At 47.0% G+C, this 24,182-nt stretch overlaps 1 protein-coding gene across 1 annotated transcript in view; it reads right to left on the bottom strand.

The window, feature by feature from the left end:
- Positions 1 to 22,443, bottom strand: part of mei4 (meiosis-specific, MEI4 homolog (S. cerevisiae)) — a 796,394-nt gene extending 773,951 nt beyond the window's left edge. The window contains exons 1-3 of the mRNA XM_085977979.1: positions 22,368 to 22,443; positions 10,889 to 11,143; positions 7,200 to 7,798 (exon numbers count right to left, since the gene is read on the bottom strand). Of these exons, the coding sequence (XP_085834105.1) occupies positions 7,200 to 7,798; positions 10,889 to 11,143; positions 22,368 to 22,443 (930 nt within the window). The remainder of the gene's footprint in view (positions 1 to 7,199; positions 7,799 to 10,888; positions 11,144 to 22,367) is intronic.
- Positions 22,444 to 24,182: the final 1,739 nt, after the last annotated feature.

Genomic DNA, 24,182 nt, shown 5'->3' with positions numbered 1-24,182 from the left:
GCACTCCGCTACAGCACAGGCCAATGCAGCACAACGGCTTAGTGCTGCAATTCAGTCACTGGCTGCTGCGATCCAATCTCAGACTGCTCTCATACAGTCTCAGATTGATGTAACGCAAGCACTGACTGCTGCCATCATCGCTGGTTCGGCCAGATTGCCCCGGGGCTCTCACCGCGCCACAGCAGGCCAGCAATCTGTGCTCGAGCAGATTGGTTTGGATGCTGAGGTGCTGCCCCGTGGGAGTGCCAGTGTGTCGGTCGAGCAGGAAGGTGCACTCCTCTCAGGATGACAGCATTCCTGCTCCCACCACTGGCACTTCCCCAGTGCACTTGCCACCGCCTGCAACACAGCCAGCCCAGACTGCTGCCGCCCATGCAGAGTTGGTGCAGTCTGCAGCTGGGCCCTCCAGGCCCAGAGCTGGTTGAGGGCATCCTTCAAGGGCATCTGTAGTCTCAGCATCTGATATTCAGCAGCCTTCCACCAGCCTTGCTGCAGCCACTGGGGCCCCATTACGGAGGAGCTGTAGGGTGGGAAGGAGGGAAGTGCACAGGGGATGGAGATCACCCTCGAAGAGCAAAAAGTAGGAGGTCTAAATAAATGGTGGGAATGTTTGTAGTAAAGGTCAAGGTTCATCTGATAACATTTGTTTACTGTTTTGGCATTTTTCTGCAGCTTGTGAGAACCAGTTCTGTAAATTCATGATTTGTTGCTTGTTTCTATTTGTTTATCCTGAATAAATGACACACACAGAGTTTGTTAAACAAAAAAGTTGTATTCAAAATTTACATGTTTGGCCTTTGGAATCATTGTAGCTTTGGCCGGCTATAGGGGCTGCGGGTTGCTTTCCATGATGTTGTTCTCCATCCCAGAAGCCATCTTCTGAGTAGGGGCCTAGTGGCAGCGGCAGCAGCAGCGGCGCGACACGCGAGCAGCGAGGCTATAAAAGGCGGCTGAGAGCAGGTAGGCCTCACAGCGGCAGCAGGAAACACGAGCGGCGAGGCTATAAAAGGCGGCTGAGAGCAGGTAGGCCTCACAGCGGCAGCGGCGGGAAACGCGAGCGGCGAGGCTATAAAAGGCGGCTGAGGGCAGGTAGGCCTCACAGCGGCAGCGGCAGCAGCGGGAAACACGAGCGGCGAGGCTATAAAAGGCAGCTGAGAGCAGGTAGGTTTACAAATCTCAGAGAGGGAGAGAAGTAAAAAGTAATCGAAGTGTGATGTCACCAGAAAGCAGGTAAGTGATTGGTTGGTGAGTATTTCTCTCTTTTTTTTAAACTTAAACTCTGTGGTTTATAGTTTCTAGGGTCTCTGTGGTGTAGCGGGGACTGTTAGTAAACCAGGGCCCTTAAATATATCATTTATCTGTAGTGTAATTGGTGGGATTGATTTGTTTAATTTAAATACAATTAATTAAAGGGTAAGTCATGGCAGGACAGCCTGGTGCCATGGTATGCTCCTCCTGCGCTATGTGGGAACTCAGGGACACTTCCTCTGTCCCTGACAACCATGTGTGCAGGAAGTGTATTCTGCTGCAGCTACTGGCAGACCGCATTGCGGCGCTGGAGCTGTGATTGGATACATACTGGACCATTCGCGATGCTGAGGACGTTGTGAATAGCACGTTTAATCAGTTGGTCACACCGCAGATAAAGGTGGCACAGGCAGAAAGGGAACGGGTGACCAACAGGCAGAGTAGTAGGCGCAGGCAGGTAGTGCAGGGGTCCCCTGTGGCCATCCCCCTCTCAAACAGATATACCGCTTGGGATAGCTTACCAGGGGAAGGCAGCAGCAGCCAACTTCCTGGCAACAGGGGTGGCTCTGCTGCACAGGACGGGAGGAAAAAGAGGGGGAGAGCTAAAGTAATAGGGGATTCTATTGTAAGGGGAATAGATAGGCGTTTCTGCGGCCGCAAACGAGACTCCAGGATGGTATGTTGCCTCCCTGGTGCAAGGGTCAAGGATGTCTCGGAGCGGCTGCAGGGCATTCTGGAGGGGGAGGGTGAACAGTCAGTTGTCGTGGTGCATATAGGTGCCAACGATATAGGTAAAAACCAGGATGAGGTCCTAAAAGCTGAATATAGGGAGTTAGGAGGTAAATTAAAAAATTGGACCTCAAAGGTAGTAATCTCAGGATTTCTACCAGTGCCACGTGCTAGTCAGAGTAGAAATAGAAGGCTATTTCAGATGAATACGTGGCTAGAGGAATGGTGCAAGGAGGAGGGATTCAAATTCCTGGGACATTGGAACCGGTTCTGGGGGAGGTGGGACCAGAACAAAACGGACGGTTTGCACCTGGGCAGGGCCGGGACCGATGTCCTTGGGGGAGTGTTTGCTAATGCTCTGGGGGAGGGTTTAAACTAAAATGGCAGGGGGTTGGGAACCTGAGCGGGGAAACAGAGGAAAGGGAAACAAGGATAAAAGCAAAAGACAGGAAGGAGAAAAACAAAAGTGACAGGCAGAGAAATCAAGGGTTGAAATCAAACATGGCCACAGTAAATAATAATTCTAAAAGATCTAAGAGCGTTAAAAAAACAAGTCTTAATGCGAGGAGCATTCGTAATAAGGTGGATGAATTAGCTGCGCAAATAGAGGTAAACGAATATGATATGATTGGGATTACGGAAACAGGGCTCCAGGGTGGCCAAGGCTGGGAACTCAACATCCAGGGGTATTCAATATTCAGGAAAGATAGGCAGAAAGGAAAAGGAGGTGGGGTAGCATTGCTGGTTAAAGAGGAGATTAACACAATTGAAAGGAAGGATGTTAGCTCTGATGATGTGGAATCTGTATGGGTAGAACTGAGAAATACCAAGGGGCAGAAAATGTTAGTGGGAGTGGTATATAGACCTCCAAACAGTAATGCGGAGGTCGGGGATGGCATTAAACAGGAAATTAGAGAAGTGTGCAATAAGGGCACAGCAGTTATCATGGGTGACTTTAATCTACATATAGATTGGGCTTACCAAATTAGTAACAATACTGTGTAGCAGGAATTCCTGGAGTGTATACGGGATGGTTTCCTGGACCAGTATGTCGAGCAACCAACTAGAGATCAGGCCATCTTAGACTGGGTATTACGTAATGAGAAAGGATTAATTAGCAATCTTGTTATGCGAGGCCCCTTGGGTCAGAGCGATCATAATATGATTGAATTCTTCATTAAGATGGAGAGTGAAATAGTTGACTCAGAGACTAGGGTCCTGAATTTAAATAAAGGGGACTACGATGGTATGAGGTGCGAGTTGGGTAGGACTGATTGGGGAATGTCACTCAAAGGGTTGACGGTGGATGGGCAATGCCAAACATTCAAAGATCACATGGATGAACTACAGAATTTGTTCATCCCAGTTTGGCATAAAAATATAACAAAAAAGGTGACTCAACCGTGGCTAACAAGGGAAATTAGGGATAGCATAAGATCCAAGGAGAGGACATATAAATTGACCAGAAAAAGCAGTAAACCTGAAGATTGGGAGCAGTTTAGGATTCAACAAAAGGATTAATTAAGAGGGGGAAAATAGAGTATGAGAGTAAGCTTGCAGGGAACATAAAAACTGACTGTAAAAGCTTTTATAGATATGTGAAGAGAAAAAGATTGGTGAAGTCAAGCGTTAAGTCCCTTGCAGTCAGAATCATGGGAATTTATAATGGGGAACAAATAAATGGCAGACCAATTAAATACATACTTTGGTTCTGTCTTCACAAAGGAGGACACAAATAACCTCCCAAAGATGTCGGGGAACATTGGGTCTAATGAAAGGGAGGAACTGATAGAAATCAGTATTTGTAGGGAAATGGTGTTCGGGAAACTGATGGGATTGAGGGCCGATAAATCCCCAGGGCCTGATAATCTACATCCTAGGGTACTTAAGGAAGTGGCCCTAGAAATAGTAGATGCATTGCTGGTCATCTTCCAATATTCGATAGATTCAGGAATAGTACCCATGGATTGGCGGGTAGCTAATGTTACCCCACTGTTCAAAAAGGGTGGTAGAGAGAAAACGGGGAATTACAGACTGGTAAGCCTGATGTCGGTAGAGGGGAAAATGCTAGAGTCCATTATAAAGGATGTAATAGCAGAGCACTTGGAAAAAAGTGACCGGATCGGACAAAGTCAACATGGATTTACAAAAGGTAAATCGTGCTTGACTAATCTACTGGAATTTTTGGAGGATGTAACTGGTAAAATAGATAAGGGAGAACCAGTGGATGTGGTGTATTTGGATTTTCAAAAGGCTTTCAATAAGGTCCCGCATAAGAGAATAGCGTGTAAAATTAAGGCACATGGGATTGGGGGTAAGGTATTGACTTCGATAGAGAACTGGTTGGCAGACAGAAAGCAAAGAGCTGGAATAAACGGCTCTTTTTCCGTGTGTCAGGCAATGACTAGTGGGGTACCGCAGGGATCGGTCCTTGGACCCCAGCTATTCACAATATATATAAATGATCTAGATGAGGGAACTAGATGTAATATCTCCAAGTTTGCAGATGACACAAAGGTGGGTGGGCGTGTGTGCTGTGAGGAGGATGCCGAGAAACTCCAGTATGATTTGGACAGGTTGGGTGATTGGGCAGAAGCATCGCAGATGCAATATAATGTGGATAAATGCGAGGTTATCCACTTTGGTGTCAAAAACAGGAAGGCAGATTATTATCTGAATGGCAATAGATTGGGAGAAGGGGAAGTGCAACGAGACCTGGGCATCCTGTGCACCAGTCGCTGAAAGTAAGCATGCAGGTGCAGCAGGCGGTTAAGAAGGCAAATGGTATGTTGGCCTTCGTAGCGAGAGGGTTTGAGTACAGGAACAAGGATGTCTTGCTGCAGTTGTACAGGGCCTTGGTGAGACCGCATCTTGAGTATTGTGTGCAGTTTTGGTCACCTTATCTGAGGAAGGATGTTCTTGCCATGGAAGGAGTGCAGCGAAGATTCACCAGGCTGATACCTGGGATGGCAGGAATGACGTATGAGGAGAGATTGGGTCGATTGGGCTTGTACTCGCTGGAGTTTAGAAGAATGAGAGGGGATCTCATCAAAACTTATAAAATTCTAACAGGACTAGACAGACTAGATGCTGGAAGTATGTTCCCGATGGTCGGGGAGTCCAGAACCGGGGGTCACAGTCTAAGGATAAGGGGTAAGCCATTTAGGACAGAGGTGAGGAGGAATTTCTTCACCCAGAGAGTGGTGAACCTGTGGAATTCTTTGCCAAAGGAGGCAGTAGAGGCCAATTCATTAAATATATTCAAGAAGGAGTTGGATATGTTTCTTAAGGCTAAAGGGATCAAGGAATATGGAGAGAAGGCAGGAACAGGGTACTGAATTTGGATGATCAGCCATGATCTCATTGAATGGCGGAGCAGGCTCGAGGGGCCGAATGGCCTGCTCCTGCTCCTATCTTCTATGTTTCTATGTTTGTTATCAGCTGTTGACGGACAGTCCTCGCAGTGGCAACATTGTGGGCCTCCCTCCCAGCTTGGTGCTGCTGATCCTCCACATTCTCCTCCTACTCTTCCTTCTCCTCTTCTTCCTCCTTCTCTTCCTCCTCCTCCGGTGGTGCACCAATCCCTGCTGGCATTGGCTGGGTCCTGAGGATTGCCAGGTTGTGAAGCACAACTATGAACAGGGAGACTCGCTCAGGAGAGTACTGCAGGGCTCCTCCTGAGTGGTCCAGACAGTGGAACTGTTGCTTCAGCACGCCGATCGTCTGCTCAATGTTCCTGGTGGCGATATGGCTCTCTTTATACCACAGCTCGGCAGGGGTGTTGGGGTTACGGAGCGGTGTCATCAGCCAGGTGCAGAGTGGATAACCCTTGTCCCCAAGGAGCCAACCACTTGACTGATGCGCTGCCTGGAAAAGGTCTGGCACACCAGTCTGGCGCAGGATGAAAGCATCGTGGCTGCTGTGAGGATAGCAGGCATTGACGGTGAGTATCAGCTATGTGTAGTCACAGACCAACTGCACATTTAAGGAGTGGAACCCCTTGCGGTTTTGGAAAACCTCTACATTTTCAGTCAATGGCGCCCTGCACCATGGGGAAGTCCGCTATCCTAGCAAAGTCACATGCGCGTTCATGGTGTTTGGCCCAGGTCATGGGGAAAGAGATGTACTGGCGTCTCCTTTTATAGAGGGCATCTGTCACCTCCTGGATACAGCAATGGACAGTGAACTGGGAGATATTGGCGATGTCCCCAGTAGATGCTTGAAAGGAGCCGCTGGCATACAAATTCAGAGCTACTGTCACCTTCATTGCCACCGACAGAGACGTCCTGGTCCTAAGTTGAGGCTGCAGATCCGGTTGCAGCAGGTGGCAGAGCTCAGTGACCATCTCCTTGCTGAAGCGCAGCCTGCGCAAACACTGCTCCTCAGACAAATGAATGTAGGAGAATTGTTCCCGGAATACCCTGGGAGGGTAAGGTCTCCTGTACAGAGGCCTCTTGACCCTCCTCTCTCTGGCCATGTTTCCCACTCTCTGTCTACGTCTCTGATGCCTCCGATTCTGCAGGCGCAGGACGACACCCCAAATCAGTGCAGCCCCAAAGTCTCTTCTAAATTGATGCAAGGAAGGGCAAATCAAAAAGAACCTGCAAAGTGCTGCTCAGTACCCAAAACTCCTTCACACAGCGTTGAATCTCTCCAAAAGTCTTTCTCTCTCTCTCAGAATCTCTCTCTCTCAGAATGCGTGGTGCAAAAATGTCTCCGACAAAAAAAGGCAGCAAGAGGCCACCTTTAATTAGCGCTCCCCCAGCCCCTTCCCGACTGCAAAACGTTCCCCTCTACCTGTCGTTGGTAGCGGCAGGCGGACAGGATGGGGGCGCCACTCAGTATCCGGTCCGGGGCGTTACCGGGGTGTTGCACACTCAACTGACGTCACGATCTGCGGGCGCAGATCGTGGCGGTAGTGTTTAGCGCCGCTGCAAAATGTCTGGTCAATTTCGCAAGCGGCGCAAACATTGCCACGCCCGGGTGCTAGTTGCTTTGCACCCCGTTAGCGCCCTCTTAGGGTGCAAACAGGAGGCGCTAATCAACCACATTTCCCCCCCCCAAGTCCCTTAAGATAAATGCCCCTCCAATATGTACTGGTACTTGGAACAAACAATAACAAGGGAAAATCCTCATACACAGTGTTGGTTAAGCTGAAGTTTTTTGTTGGTTAAATGCAGATACTTTCAAGAGGAACGCAACAGTATGCAGAATGTGCTTACCCTATTTACTTCTGTGTTGTCCAAAATGATTTTCACCAACTCCTTCACAAGCTCCTCCACCCTCGTGATACACTGCGCAAGGACCAGCTTTGGCAATTTACCATCATGTATTAAGCAGACGAGAGTCTGTGTTGCTTCCATCAGCAAAGAAGCTGAGGGTCGAGATCCAGGCTTCGTACAGAAAACCAGCAAACTCTTTGCAAGATGTGAAACTGAATCTGTCACTACTGAGTAGTCACTGCCTACAGCCAGTATTTCTGCTGTTGGAGTTCTGTTAGTTGCGACCTTTCTAATTCTTATTAAACTCTGTAGAAACTGAGTGTGACAATTGAGCATTTTCTCTTTCTCATGTAATTCCTCTCTTCTGGCAATGTTTGATTCAGCAGGCAGCAATGTGGAATTCACTAATGCAGTATTTTTTTCACTAGTTAGTGAGTAAGAATCAAGGTATCCCAGGCTATGATTAGCTAGTAGGTCCTGAGTATCCGATCCTTGCCCATTAGATATATCACAACCAGAATCTTCTAGATGAGTAGACTCATTCCTGAATCCCATAAGATCTTGAGTTGGAAATTCTAGACAGAAAGCAGCGTCAGCTCCTGGAAAAAAAATAATTAAAAGTCAAACATTTGTAAAAATTGTATTTTTTTAATGTATTATGGCTCTCCAACTCCAATATTTAAAATGGCCCTCATTTTGCGATTGTAATGATGGCAAAACTGTCAGCATTCGCCGTCATTACCCTGTGAAACTGACAGCAACTTCTGGCGTCAGCACATAGGCAATTAAACACAGAAATCCAGAGGTTGCGGTCAGTGATTCCCTGCTCCTCCACAGGACGCGCGGCTGAAGTCCCCACATAAGGCAATCTTTGAAAAATCACTTCTCCTTTTACATTGTAATATCACTGTTAAAAATCACCTAAAAAGTTAAGCCTTGTTCAGTGAGGTGTAACTGCATTTTTAACGACGTACTAAGTCATAATTACTGCTGAACAACTGCTCTGGCCCAGGAAAACTAATTTTATATTTGTGGAATGTCAAATGTTTCCATTATGATAAAAAAAATCCATACTTTTAATACAATAATTTTTAATGTTTATTTTATGATATTTCAGCTTCTACCATAATCCCATGTGTATGTCCCAATCTTCATTTCATTCTCTGTGAAATGTATAAAAAGTGAAGGAAAATCAGTGCATTTTACTTCCTAGTTTGCTGTCTGAGAATTCTTCAATGTGATTGACTACTTAGCCTGCTTGACGTTATCGCTGTTGTTGGACACTGGAGATCCCGTAGCCTTGGCATCAGAATCAAATTAACATTGGGAAAGGTGAAATCGATGCCACAGAGATCGCTAGCTCTTTGTGGGCAACTTTCTTCGAGATCAGCGGCGAATGCCGTCACTTCAGGCAAATGGTATGTTGGCCTTCATAGCGAGAGGGTTTGAGTACAAGAACAAGGCTGTCTTGCTGCAGTTGTACAGGGCCTTGGTGAGACCACATCTTGAGTATTGTGTGCAGTTTTGGTCACCTTATCTGAGGAAGGATGTTCTTGCCATGGAAGGAGTTCAGCGAAGATTCACCAGGCTGATACCTGGGATGGCAGGAATGACGTATGAGGAGAGATTGGGTCGATTGGGCTTATACTCGCTGGAGTTTAGAAGAATGAGAGGGGATCTCATTGAAACTTATAAAATTCTGGCAGGACTGGACAGACTAGATGCAGGGAGGATGTTCCCGATGGTCGGGGAATCCAGAACCAGGGGTCACAGTCTAAGGATAAGGGGTAAGCCTTTTCGGACAGAGATGAGGAGGAATTTCTTCACCCAGAGAGTGGTGAACCTGTGAAATTCTCTACCACAGAAGGCAGTAGAGGCCAATTCATTAAATATATTCAAGAAGGAGTTGGATATATTTCTTAAGGCTAAAGGGATCAAGGGGTATGGGGAGAAAGCAGGGACCGGGTACTGAATTTGGATGATCAGCCATGATCGCATTGAATGGCGGAGCAGGCTAGAGGGGCCGAATGGCCTACTCCTGCTCCTATCTTCTATGTTTCTATGTTTCTATGTTTCTCCACTGACTGCAAAATTTGGGCCAATACTTTGCGATGCCCAAGTTAAATTAGAAGAGGAACATTTCAATAAATACAACCTTCACGAGAGCTGACTTGTGCTACTGCACATATTGTTAGCACAAGTGCTGTTTGGAAATGGACATATTGTTGTCACAAGTGCTGTTCTGATGAACCTTTCTCTCCGCTACCATACAGCAATAAAATATTCCACAGTCAGCTACAAAGTTCAGCCAACAATCCATCCAGATGTCCTTTTCCACTTAGGCTAGAGATGTACAACATAAGGCATGCAGGGCAAATCTAGTTCTTCTCATCATTCACCAAGTTCATGATATGCATTATTACATTTGAAACAGCAGACCAATGATACCATAATATGGCCTATTAAACTAGAAGAGTGATGCTATATCCATTTTTGATTTTTACATAATTGGGATAATTACAGTAAAATGTATTGCTCATTAAACAAATCAATGAATCATGTTTTATGAAGGGACGTGTACAGATCAGAGAATTATTGTCATGGAAATTAATATTACATTTTTCTGTATAGACATTGGAGAAATACACTGTGGGGAATTTTTTGAGGCTCTGCTCCCACACAGAGCCTCATTATCAGCGAAGTTGGGTGAGAAAATCAGGGCTATAATGTTATAGCCTTATCTCAGTTACCATGCTCCCTGCTAACATGTTGGAAATGGAGTGTCACCAAATTACCCCCTCTCTGCTATAGACCATTGTGATGAGTATGGTGAAAACTAAATCTACACTGGACCCAATCTAGAATGTAGCCCTCCAGTAGATTTTGTAGGGACAGGTTAATTGCTTTGTTCTGAAATTAGTCAGGCAAGACAATTCTTCATAAAGCAGTAAAAGTCACAAAACTATGCCCACATTAACCATCCCCCACCCTCAATCAGCCATAATTCTATATACAGTACATGAAAGAAAGATTAAAACTGTTGGTTCCCCCATCATGTAGGTCATCTAGTATCATTCAACACTGCAACTTTGGTCCCCAGCGTTCAACTTGTGAGACCAGTTATCGGGGTATCAGTTACCAATCCCTGCAACTCATTCTTGTCCTAAATCCTTACTATGTGATAGTAAGCAATTCACCCTAATGCTAAGACAAATTATTTTTGTCTTTGCATTGAAAATTCCCTATGTCTTTTTCAACAGTTTAATGTAAGCATACATTTCTCAATGAAACATTTACACAATTTAAAAAGAACATAAACTTATATTGGATTATAAACATAATTTGTGTTTTTGAAAACAGGGTGCTTTAATTTTAGTGCTTTTAGTGTATTTCATGTTCTTAACAAATTGACTATTCTTTGAATGGTTTGTACAATCCTGTAGGGCAATGCCTTCTGTATGAAATTTGTTATGTGCACCTCCCTCATTTTTAGACTGCCAGATGTAATAAAAATGTACACATCATAAAGCTACAAAAAGGTGCGTGGATCTTCAATATTAAATCATTTCAAATTTCTAACAAAAATGTTTTGTTCTTCCAAACTGAAATAAACTTATATAATGAAGATAAATGTAACAGAACTAAATTAACTAAGATGCTAATTACATGGAGCACTGTGACATGCTTACCAATACTATCATTTGACCTTGCTACAGATTGCATTCGACTTAGAAACAACTCTTGGCGTAGGTGTAATACTTCAGCTTTCCAAGCTTCAGCCTTTAGCTTCCATTCTACCTCCTTTTGACATAAGGTTTTGGCCAAGTGCTCTGCATACTCTCTGCTGCTCTTCCCTGGAGGGGTGCTGCCAATTACAGCTAAAGCCAGTGCTAACTTTGATGTTTTTAGGTACCATGTTAGCACATCTCCATTCAGCTGTTGTCCTGTCATTAAAACAGAAGAAAATGTATTCAATATCACCAGAATTATACATTAGAGCTGATCGATCACAGCCTCAAATCATGTCATGAAATCGGATTATGTAACTAAACAGTTACTGAAAAAGAAACAAAATCTGTTAGCCATGTTTGCAGTTGAAACTATAAACTTAGTGATTTGCAAACAATTAACAGTTAAAATAAGGTATGTACTATTGGAAACTAGTGATATCATGTGGCATTTAATCTTATAACAATGCAATGTTAGATTAAAGAATGTTTTGTACTATAGTGCTGTGCATAACTTTGAGCAGTATCACCACCCCTCAGCCTTCCTAGTCATTTTCTATTGTAATAATCATTATTAGCATCAGTACTGTATTTAGAATAATTAATGAGCAGGAGTGCACAAAGTCCTAAAATGATGATTAGCCAGTCAGTCAATGAGGTCTGTAATTGTAAGTAAAGATACAAATTTAAAACTAATCAGAAACATTACATGCCTTTAGTAATTCAATTCAAAATAAACTAATTAAACATTTTATACCATATACTATACAACACATGATATTTCCCAAGTGCTAGTGTGGAAACTGAGTCTCATAACACTTTAAATGGAGCTGCATGGCACATGCACAATTCCAATCTGCTTTTGCTGAGTTCCATTATTATTTTCACTTCAAAATTATTCCTCTAACAAATATTTAGATTCTGAATACATTATAAGGAATAAAAATAATGTTGCATTGTAGTAGCACTAGAGCTGATCTTCCTGAACTCGCATCAGTGATGTTCCATTGCACAAAATCTGTTTTCAGGCTGCCTCTAACCAGCAGACTCATATCATAAAATGTAATAAAGACTGAGAAACACTGATATGGTGTAGAGATATCTCTCCAGATAACATTTAGGATCACACAGCTCAGTAGAATTAATTTCATCTTAACTGCCTGTTAACATAAAGCTAGGTCAAGCTCATTCACGTTTAATTTTAAATTTATTTTACAAACAATATGCTATTAAATTATTTAGTATCAAAGATCATATTAAAAAATGAAACTTTTCACTATCTGCAATTTCAATGACAAAGCAGCACCTTATTCTGAGTAAAGCCAGTGCTTTGCATATCCAGGATACGCAGGAGACCTAAATAATGAAGAGGGAGAGCAGAGCCGGTAATAGGAATGTTTACGTCAGTTTAAAAATAAAAAAATAAGTATAAAAAAAGAACATTCTGGAAATACTCAGCAGGTCAGGCAGCATCTGTGGAGCGAGAAACAGAGTTAACGTTTCAGGTCAATGACCTTTCGTCAGAACTGGAAAAAGTTAGATATGGAACTGGTTTTAATCAAGTACAGAGGCAGGGGAAGGGGGGAGGGGAGGAAAGAACCTATGTGATAGGATGGAAGGCAGGAGAGATTAAATGACAAAAGGGATGATGGGGCAAGGCAAAAGGAGATGGTAATAGGCCAAGTAAAGGAACTAAAGATAGTCTAGAAGAGGTGTAAACAATAGCAGAATCATTACCAATAGCTACTGTCCAAAAAAATGGGATCTCCAGTTATGATGTGAAATTGTTGAACTCAATGTTGAGTCCGGAATGCTATAAAGTGCCTAATGACTAAAGTATACTTAGTTTAAAAATATTGTAGACATAAGATGGCCTAGTCTCCCAATGGGCTATTCCTGCTAAAGATTTGTCATGTGCTTAGTGTCTGATATTGTCAGAGCTGTTGCGAGACCCTGGCAGGAGGCCATTGCCCCAGGAGTTCAGAAGGATGTGGAGGGAGGTGGCCCAGTACATCTCGGCCAGAAGCCTGGTCCACAGGACTCACACCCAATGCCACAGAGTTCAACGACCTCACTCAGGTGGACAGGGTGAGTACATGCTTCAACAACCTCGACATCCCACCATCTCAACCTCACTCGGTGCACAGACAGTATAAACCACAAAGGGGGAAATATTGGGTATCGCCCATTTTTGAACGCTAATATCGGCCAGGCGCAAAGTTTAGTGCCCGGTGCTAATTATTGTCTCCGACTGCAAAATTCGCCTCTATCGACCCTGGAGGTGATTTGAGCACTAAATCAGGCGCTACACACCTCTCTTAAGGCGCAAACATCGGGGAGCGAGGCGCTACCTCAGAGCGCTACCGAAGTGCAGGCGATGTCAGTTACCATGGAAGCCAGGCAGACTGGTGCTGTTCAGTTCTTTAAGGGGGGGGGCCATCTTGCTGGCCAGCCACACCCTGCTCATTGCAGCCTTGAATCTCGGCCTGGAGAGACCTCTAAAGCAATTGTGTTGGAAGCACTAATGGATAGACCCAGGAAAAGAGCTCGGCGCTTAGGAACATCAAAAGTGCTGCTGAGGGCCAAAACTCCATAGGACAGCGTTAAATCTCTCCACTAAAGCAAAATACTGCAGATGCTGGAAATCTGAAATAAAAACAGAAAATGCTGGAAATACTCAGCAGGTCAGGCAGCATCTGAAATAAAAACAGAAAATGCTGGAAATACTCAGCAGGTCAGGCATCATCCTCCGCCATTTCCGCCACCTCTAGCGTAATCCCACCACCAAACACATCTTCCCCTCACCTCCCCTTTCAGTATTCCGAAGGGACCGCTCCCTCAGCGATACCCTGGTCCACTCCTCAATCATCCCTAACACCCCTTCCCCTTCGCCTGGCACCTTCCCGTGCAAGCGCAGGAGATGCAACACAGGCCCTTATACCTTCCCCCTTCCCACTGTCCAGGGCCCCAAACACTCCTTTCAGGTGAAACCGCGATTTACTTGTACTTCTTGCAATTTAGTATACTGTATTCGCTGCTCATGATGCGGTCTCCTCTACATTGGGGAGACCAAACGCAGATTGGGTGATCGCTTTGCGGAACACCTCCGTTCAGTCCGTAAGGGTGACCCTGAGCTGCCGGTCGCCTGTCACTTTAATTCTCCGCTCCACTCCCACTCTGACCTCACCGTCCTCAGCCTCTTACACTGTTCCAATGAATCTCAATGTAAGCTCGAGGAACAGCACCTCATCTTTCGATCAGGCATTTTACAGCCTTCTGGACTCAACATAGAGTTCAACAATTTCAGACTATAACCTCTGCCCCTATTCTTTTTTTTCCATTTATTTTATTCATTATAATTTTTTGATTTTTTTTCTTCTCTCCCACATGGCAGCTATCTTTCATTCTGCCAGAGCCATTTACACTTCATCTAGCGCCATCTTTTGCTTCTTAACTTGTCCCATTACATGTCCCTTTGCCTTGCACCATCTCTAATGTCTCTTAATCTCTCCTGCCTTCCATCCTATCACAAACCTTCCCTTTTGTTCTTTCCTCCCCTCTCCCCTTTCCCTGCCCCTGCATTTGCTTAAAAAACTGTTCGGTCTCCAGCTTTTTCCAGTTCTGACGAAGGGTCATCGACCTGGAATGTTAACTCTGTTAAATCTCTCCAGAAGTCTCTCTCCCTCTCAACCTGCATGTACCAAAAATGTTGCCGCCAAGAGAAGGCAGGAAGTCCCCAGCCCCTTCCTGACTTGAAAACGTTCCCCTCTACCTCTTGTTCCTAGCGGCAGGCAGGGGGCGTGACTCAATATCCAGTCCGGGGTGCTACCAGGGTGTTGCACACACGACTGACGTCACGATCTGCGGCTCCAGGAGATCGTGGCGGTAGTGTTTAGCGCCGCCGCAAAACGACTGGTCAATTTCGCAAGCGGCGCTAAAATCAGTGCGCTCGGGTGCTAGGTTCCTAGCGCCCCATTAGCGTCCCCTGGAAACGCTAACAGGAGGTGCTAACCAACTGAGTTTTCCCCCCAAATCCCCAGCACTCACCCACCAACTATGCCCATTTACTAAAAGTCACATCCATATCTCACACCTTGCATACATTAACAGCTATTCAACTATGGTAGGCACATCTGCCAAACACATGCTTGCACACTCACACATACGCTGTCCTTTTTCTTGCAGGCCAAGCTTGCTCATAACAGGAGGGAGCAGCAACGCACGGGAGGAGGTCAGATGGAGCTGCATCCCTTTACACAGCTGGAGGAGCTCCCTTCCTGCTCCCCTCCCCTGATGATAAACCCACTCTTGTGCCTTGAGCCACCATCTGAACAGCCTCCCAGTGGCAGCAACGCGGGAGAGGAGGAGGAAGACCAAGCCGGAGCCTCACTGCCTGTGTCTCCCTAGGGCGAGACATCCGATAATGGGGCCATGCAGTCGCTGGAGGGGAGCAGAGGAAATGGCTCTAATGTGGGTGAAGCTCCGGGACCCAGCGGGCTGCAGTAACGCCATGGGGAAAGGGAAGCTCCGGGGCCATCTCCCTGGAGGGTGAGTGCACACATGAGTTCTGCTGCACAGGACTCAGATGAGTACCTCGATGTCGAGGTGATGGCCACACAGGCGGTGAGTATGCATACTGAGCTCATGGGTGCAATGGCAAGGGTGCCCGAGAGCATGGATGCAATCAATGGCTAGGAGCATGCAGGAGTCTGCCGCCAGCACAGCTGTCATCTCTGCGCAAACCTTCGAGCCCATCCTTGACATTTTGCAGAGGATGGTTGACTCGCAGAGACCGTGGGGACCCAGGCCTCATGCCGCGTGTCATGGGTGAGGTGGCAGCAGCTACTGCAGCACAGGCCGAGGCAACGCAATGGCTTAGTGCTGTAATGGAGTCAGTGGTTGGTAACATCCAATCTCAGACTGCTCTCATGCAGTCTCAGATTGATGCCACGCAAGCACTGACTGCTGCCATTGTTGCTGGGTCGCCCACTGTCCACCGGGGATCTCACGGTGCCTCAGAAGGCCAGCAATCTGTGCTCGATCAAATTGCTCCGGATGCTGAGGTACTGCCCCGGGGGAGTGGCAGTGTGTCGGTCGAGCAGGAAGGTGCTGTCCTCTCTCAGGATGACAGCATTCCTGCTCCCACCATTGCCACTCCGCCTTTGCACTTGCCACCGCCTGTAACCCAGCCATCCCAGACCGCTGCCGCCCATGCTGAGTTGGTGCAGTCTGCAGCCAGGCCCTCCAGGCCCAGAGCTGGTCAAAGGCGTCCTGCAAGGCTATCTGCAGTCTCTGGCTCCCATACTCAGCAGCCTTCCACCAGCCTTGCTGCAGCCACTGGGGCCCCATTATGGAGGAACAGTAGGGTTGGGAGGGGGGAATTGCAAAGAGGAGGGAGGAAGACCCAGTAAATAAAATGTAAATAGCAAATGGGGGGTGTGTGTATTTAAAAGTTGATGTGTTTGTAAATATATTGTTGAATTTGGTAACTGTTCTGCCTTATAATTGCAGGAGTTTCATTTTGTTGCCGCCAGTAGGTGGCAGTAAATGGAAATGGCCAGTAGGGTCACTCAACAGGAAGTAGTATAGTGATAGCAAACAAAGAGGTCACATCAGCATGGAGCGTGCTGCAAGTTAATCCGCTGTAATCTTACATTGTTACGCCTTCGAAAGCATTGCCTGTGAGTTGAATGGTTTCATTACATATTCATGTTTAGATGTTAGTTATATCTCATGCATGTAACAAGGTGCATTTCTTTCTTTTTTCTTTCTCAGTTTTACTCCAACCCAATGCAACTGATTTGTATTGTTTCATTGGCCTCATGCAAGTGTGGCATTATTAAACACCGGAGCTTGGACGCTACATCCTGACTCCCATGTCGTTATTGAAAGGAGTTTGGCTGGCTGTCTAACTGAGTACAGACACATACACGTAGGGAGGACAGTACAGTAACAAATAGTTCCATTTGCTAAGAACCAGTTGTTTGTTGCTAAATTGTTGTGTTTGTTTATTATTGGTTGTGTTTGATAAGAGAGAGTTGTGCAGAATAAATGTTTATTTCGACGTAGCACATTTGTGATGTTTCTCATTTGAGCTTTGCCCAGTGATAGGGGCTGCGAGCTGGCTGTAATGATGTGGTTGTTCTGTGCAAATGCCATTTGCTATCTGATTGATTGGAAGCGCTGTCTTATGAGGCGTTCACGAACGGCCCTTGCAGAAGCGACATTGAGTGGCTCCCTCCTATGTTGGTGCTGCTCCTCCTCCTCCTCCTCCTCCACTACCACCTCCTCCTCCTCCTGTCCCTCTTCCTCCTCCTGAGGTGGTCCACCAATACCCTGGTGGCAATGGCTGGGCCCTCAGAATGACCAGGTTGTGCAGCATGCAGCACACAACTATGAAAACGGAGATCCGATCGGGGGAGTACTGCAGGGCTCCTCCAGAGCGGACAAGGCAGCGGAACCATTGCTTTAGCACGCCGATAGTCTGTTCGATCAGGTTCTTGGTGGCACTATGGCTCTCATTGTATGCGCGCTGAGAAGGAGTGTTGGGGTTGCGGAGGGGTGTCATCAGCCAGGTGGCGAGTGGATAACCCTTGTCTCCGAGCAGCCAGTCGCGAGCTTCATGTGGTGGGTAGAGCAGTGCTGGGACACCAGTCTGTCGCAGGATGAATACATCGTGGCTGCTGCCAGGATAGCGGGCATTGACGAGGAGGATGCGCCGTCTGTGGTCACACACCAACTGCACGTGCAGAGAGTGGTAGCCTTTGCGGTTGCGGAACACCTCTGCATTGGGATGAGGTGCCCACAATGCCACGTAGGTGCAGTCATTGGCGCATTAAACCATGGGGAAGCCCGCTATCCTTGCAAAGCCACATGAGCTTTCATGCAGTTTGTCTCTGGTCATGGGGAATGAGATGTACTCCCTTCTCCTTCTGTACAGAGCATCTGTCACCTCCCAGTTGCAGCAATGGTCAGCAAACTGTGAAATGTTTGCAATATCCCCTGTTGAAGCTTGGAAGGAGCCGCTGGCGTAGAAACTGAGAGCGACTGTGACCTTCACTGCCACTGAGAGAGATGTCCTGGTCCTGAGCTGAGGCTGGAGCTCTGGCTACACGAGGTGGCAGAGCTCAGTGACCACCTCCTTGCTGAAACGGAGCCTTCTAAGGCACTGCTCCTCTGACAGATGAATGTAGAAGAACCGCTCACGAAATACCCTGGGAGGGGATGGTCTCCTGTTGAGAGCCCTGTTGGCCTGCCTCCCTCTGGCCACGTTTTCCAATCTTTCTCTCTGCCTCCGTTGCCTTGGACGGTGAAGCTGGAGGGCGAGGTCCCGTGCCAGTACAGCCTCCATTAAGTGTTGGAAATGTTGCAGTGTCAAAAGTAAGACAAATGAACCTGATAAATTTTTGTCAGGAGCAAAACTCCTTCAAGCAGGAAAACCTCAAATGGCTCAAAACGCCTGTCAGCTTCTGTCAAAGTGACAAGGCAGCATTGTTTTCTGACAAAAAAAAGCAGGAAGTGCACGCCTTTAAATAGTGCTCCTCCAGCTCCCAGCTGACAGCAAACAGCATCCTCTACCTGTCATTCCTCGAGGCAGGCATTGAGATAGGGGGCGAGAATCAATTTCTGGTCGGGGGTGCTATCAGGGCGATGTGCAGCTGATCGTGGCAGTAGTGGTTAGCGTCACCGCAAACCGCCAGGTGAATTTCGCCGGCGACGCTAACATCGCCGCGCCCGGACTGTAAGTCGTTAGCGCCCCCCCCAGAGGGAGGGGCTAACCAAACGAATTTCTCCCCCATAGAATGGTTACAGCATGGAAGAAGGCCATTCAGCCCGTCGAGCTTTTGGGGGCTCTCTGCAAGAGCACCTCAGCTCGTCCCGCTCCCCTGCCCTTTCCCTGTAGCCCTGCAAATTATTTTCTTTCAGGTACTTATCCAACTCCCTTTTGAAAGCTGTGATTGAGTCTGCCTCCACCACCCTTTCAGGCAGTGCATTCCATATCTTAAACACTCGCTGCGTAAAAATGTTGGTTCTTTTGCCAATCACCTTATCTGTGTCCTCTGGTTCTTGACCTCTCTGCCAATGGGAACAATTTTTCTCTATCTACTCTGTCCAGGCCCCTCATGATTTTGAACACCTCTATCAAATCTCCTCTCAACCTTCTCTGCTCCAAGGATAACAACCCCAGCTTCTCTAGTCTATCCACATAACTGAAGTTCCTCATTCCAGGAATAATTCTCGTAAATCTTTTCTGCACCCTCTCTAAGGCCTTCACATCCTTCCTAAAGTGCAGTACCCAGAATTGGACACAATACTCCAGTTGAGGCCGAACCAGTGTTTTATACAGGTTCATCATAACTTCCTTGCTTTTGTACTTAATACATTTACTATTTATATGCCTATAGAAGACTTTTGGATTACCTTTTATGGTAGCTGCCATTTTATTCTCATACCCTCTCTGTGCCCCTCTTATTTTCTTTCTCAGTTCTCCTCTGGACTTTCTATATGTAGCCCGATTCTCAGATGTATTCTCAGATATACCTGACATCTGTCATACGCCCCCTTTTATTGATTCATCGTACTCTCTGGGGGCGATTTTGCCAGCCCTGGGGAGGCGAGTTTGGAGGCGGGACTGCTGGGAAAATGGCAGAATCTGGGGGCGGGTACCAATCAGCTCACCGGCACAGAAAGCAGAATGACCACTGAACTGTCAAAAGCTGCAGCCTTCTGCTTTCTGGTCAGGAAGACTTTCTAATTGAGTCTTGAGTAAAGACTCAACTAAGAAGACAGATTGTCAGTGTTTGAGCTTCACAGAGCTGTCAAATGATGACATTTCAACTGTCAAAAGCTCTTGACAGATGAAACGTCACTCGCTGACGTCACCTGTAACCGGCTTTCCCTTAATTGGCCTGTTTAGCCTGCTGGGCGGGCTTAACGAGGTCAATCAAGGGAAAATAGTGTGGGTTGGCCACAAGTCGATGGAGGTGGGACTAAAACCCGACAAATGGGAGTCCCGCCTCCAAAAGCTCCCCATTGACAAAATCCAGCCCTCTAACTCTTTCATCATCCAGGGAGCTCTGACTTTAGTTGCCCTACCTTTCCCCAAAGTGGGAATGTACCTCAACTGTACCCGAACTATTTCCTCTTTAAAGGCAGCCCATTGTTCCACTACAGTTTTGCCTGGCAATCCTTGATTCCAATTTATCTGGGCCAGATCCGTTCTCATCCCACTGAAATTAGCCTTCCTCCAATTAAGTATTTTTACTCTAGATTGCTCCCTGTCCTTTTCCATAGCTAATCTAAACCTTATGATACTATGATCACTGTTCCCTAAATGTTCACCTACTGACACTTGCTCCACTTACCCCACCTCATTCCCCAGAACCAGATCCAGCAATGTCTCCTTCCTCGTTGGTCCAGAAACATACTGATCAAGAAAGATTTCCTGAACACACTTCAGAAATTCTTCCCCCTCTCTGCCCTTTACACTATTACTATCCCAGTCCATATTAGGATAGTTGAAGTCCCCTATTGTCACTACTCCATAGTTTTTGCATCTCTCTGTAATTTCTCTGCAAATTTACTCCTCCATATATTTTCTGAGAAAATGATGGCGGCCTCGCTTCCACCCACTTTCGGTAAGTCCCACGGCGGCCGCCATTTTGGGCAGGTCACCAGTGCTGCTGTTGCCTGCGCTCGTCGCAGATGTGGAAATGAGGCAGAGCGTGATGTCAATGAGTGTGCAACTGCCATTTTGGATGTCGCCGTTCCTTTTAACACCCTCTCCAAATCACGACTAGCTGAACATGCGTTAAACAGCAGGAAGGACCCCCCACCAACGCTATTTAAAAGGGTCATCAACAACTTGCAGCTGACTTGCTTTTTCATTTTTACTAGCTCTGTGTAAGTTTGTGCAACAGTTTGGAGCTTTCTGCAGTTATTTAAAGTCAGTGACGTTGCAGTGAGTGTTGCTGCAAGTGGAGAACGCCTTAATTCTCATTTAAAAGCTTCTGCTCACACCACTTGCTCCTAGTCATGGGGGCACTACTTGCAGTCCCCCTTGCGCTCAAGTATGACAGAGAGATGGAGTGGAGGCAGAGGAGAAGAGGACAAGATGCTCGCAGAGGGAGGATGAGGAGGAGCAGGAGGACTCTCAGAAGGAGGCCTTACCCACCTAGGGTCTTCCAAGAGCACTTCTCCTAACTGCACTTGAGTCTGGAGCTGTGTATTAAGAGGCTCCACTTCACCAAGGAGGTAAGTACAGAACTCTGGCACCTCCTGCAACCAGAACGGCAGCCTCAGAGAGGACAACGACGGCGCTGCCAGTGGCCTTCAAGGAGACTGTGGCCCTCAATTTTTTTGCCAGCGGATCCTTCCAGACTAAAACAGGAGACATAGCTAACATCTTCCAGTTCGCCATCCATCGCTGCATCCGGGATGACAGAGGCTCTCCACATCAAGAGAAGGCATTTCAATGTTTTCTCTCTGAAGACAGAGAAGCAGGAGGAGTGCACATGTGGCTTTGTCAGGATATCGGGCTTCCACATGGTGCAGGACGCCACTGACTGCACAGACGTGGCTTTGCGGGTGCTGCATACCAATCCTGAGATGTTCCATAACCACAAAGGCTACCATTCTCTTAATGTGCAGTTGGCGTGCGACCACACCCAGCACCTCATGATGGTGAATGCCCACTATCCTGGCAGCAGTCATGATGCCTTTATCCTGCGCCAGTCCCGTGTGCCAATAATCTTCGAGCCACCTTATCAAACCCGAGGGTAGCTTCTCGGAGACAAGGGCTATCCGCTCTGCACCTGGCTGATGACTCTCCTCCGCAATCCCACCACTCATGGCCAGTAATCATATAATGAGAGCCATGCTGCCACCGGGAAGCTCATCGAGCAGACCAAGCAATGGTTCCACTGCCTTGACTGCTCGGGAGGAGCCCTCCAGTATACGTGTCCCATTTCGTGGTGGTCTGCTGCACCCTCCACAACTTTTGAAGGCCGCCATCATCCGAGTCCTATGCAGTAGAACTCAAGCGCAAACTCGCCCTCCGGGAGCTGACACCCGAGCTACCCTTTCCCCCGGCGTGGCTGCAGCCCACTCGTACGTGCAGACTCACCACGTGCAGATCCCACCTATTTCCACCCTCTAAAATCCGTGCAGTGCCATTTTCTGAGCTGGTGTCTGCCAGTGTCAGATGCAGTGACAGTGCCTCTTCTCCTTCACTCTCCTCCTCCATGACTTCGGGGACTGTCTGTGCTGATGGAACTTCTTGGGTATCTGAAAGGAGAAAGTCACAAGGGTCAGGTTATGGTGAGGTGGGAGGGTGGAATCAAGATGTCCATGCATACACCGTCAGCAGCTTGTAAGTGAGAACAGGTTATGGGATATGGGGAAAGTGCGATGTGAGAACATGGGTTAGGTATGAGCATACCATCATCATCAGCAATGCTTTCAACTTCGCCGCTCGCCACGGACTCAGTGGCAGCCCCTCCAAAGATCTCCAGCATTGCTTCCTCTAGCTCTGTCAGGTTCTGCAGACGGGCTTCCCCTCCACCCGTCTGCTGCTTTTTCTGGCGGTTATGAGCCACCTTCGCCTGCAAGAGAAAGGGAAGTGTGTGAGTGAGTGAGGTGCAATGTGTTTGAGTGATGTGCCTACCATGGTTGAATAGCTGGCAGTGTGTGCAAGGTGTGAGATGTGGATGGATGTGAGTCTTGCAACAGTGGTAAGTGTCTGAGGGTGAGGTGAAGCTATGATTGTGAGATATGAGTGGTGATTGCTAGAGATTGTTGGTAGGTGAGTGATGGGGTGTGGTGCATTGAGCAGTGTGTGAGGCTAGTGGTGCAGCTGGTGGGATATGGCATTTGAAGATGCATTCACTCACCATGACCACTCGTGTGAGGTCATCAAACTTCTTGCGCCACAGGTGCTGGGGACAACACCGACAGCCTTAGCTATCTCCTCCCAGTGTTCTGCTGTTCTGCCTGGAAGGCCTCCTGCCGCCCTGTGGGTAGAGGGCCTGATGGTGTCTTTGAAACGCAGGCCCAAGGCCTCCAGTGCTGCATCGGAAAATCTCCTCGATCTTTCTCTTGGCCGTTGGGCCATGGCTTTCCCCACAATGACAATGAGGTGCTTCTGCAACAAAACGCCTGCCTTTTAAGTAGTGCAGAGAGCTTAGGCCAAACTTAATCAGAGTGATATAACAAAAGGAAATGCTGAAAACACTCAGCAAGCCAGGCAGCATCCGTGGAGAGAGAAACAGAGTTAACGTTTCAGGTCTGTGACGAAGGGTGACTGATTGGTGAGTATTAACGTTTTTTCTCTCTAAACTAGGACAGTGGTTTAAACTCGGAGCGGAAAACTATAACGTACTTTAATAAATTTATAACTGAACTAGTTAAACTAATTAATATAACTATAAAGAGTCGTTGAATAAAGACGTTAACTAATTAAATTAAATAAAGTTAGACCACGATATAGCAGAGCAGGTTGTGTGTCTGGACTGCAGTCTGTGGGAGTTTGTGGACAGCGAGACTGTCCCGAGCGAACACGTCAGCAGGAGATGTCTCCATCTCGAATCTCTCTGGCTCAGAGTCATTGTGCCGGAATGTGAGTTGGAGACACTCCGACACATAAGGGAGGGGGAGGAGTAGCAGGACAGTTTTCTCCAGACTTCGGTCACACCTCGTAGAGAGGTGCAGGATCAGAAAGGGGTTGGTGTGACTGATAGTGTGCAAAATAAGGGGAACCCAGGTAAGAAAGGGAACGAGGATCCACAGAGACTGATCCTACCCAAAAGGTACAATGTACTTGCTACATGTGAGGATAAGCATAAAGACTGTCGGAAGGACAGCAATAACGCAGACCATGGCACTTTGGAGCAGGAGGCTGTTTTAAGGGGGGAGGAGGAGGAGGAGGAGAGGAAGCATAATGTGGTAGTTGTAGGAGATTCTATAATTAGGAGGACAGCTAGCATCCTTTGTAAGCAAGATCAAGAGTCCCACATGGTATGTTGCTGACCTGGTGCCAGGGTAAGGGACATCTCGAACCAGCTTGAAAGGATAATGGAGAGGGAGTAGGGAGGATCCAGGTGTTGTGGTCCATGTTGGGACCAACAATATAGGGAAGAGTAGGCAATAGGTTCTGTTTGGGGAGTGGCAGGAACTAGGAGCTAAATTAAAGAACAGGACCTCAAGGGTTATAATCTCTGGATTATTACCTCAGCCACGTGCAAATTGGTGTAGAGAT

This window comes from Somniosus microcephalus, chromosome 3 (assembly GCF_052327205.1).
Source record: "Somniosus microcephalus isolate GS21.2 chromosome 3, FLI_Smic_1.0, whole genome shotgun sequence".
Taxonomy (NCBI): domain Eukaryota; kingdom Metazoa; phylum Chordata; class Chondrichthyes; order Squaliformes; family Somniosidae; genus Somniosus; species Somniosus microcephalus.
This window is presented reverse-complemented; position numbering and strand designations above follow the sequence as displayed.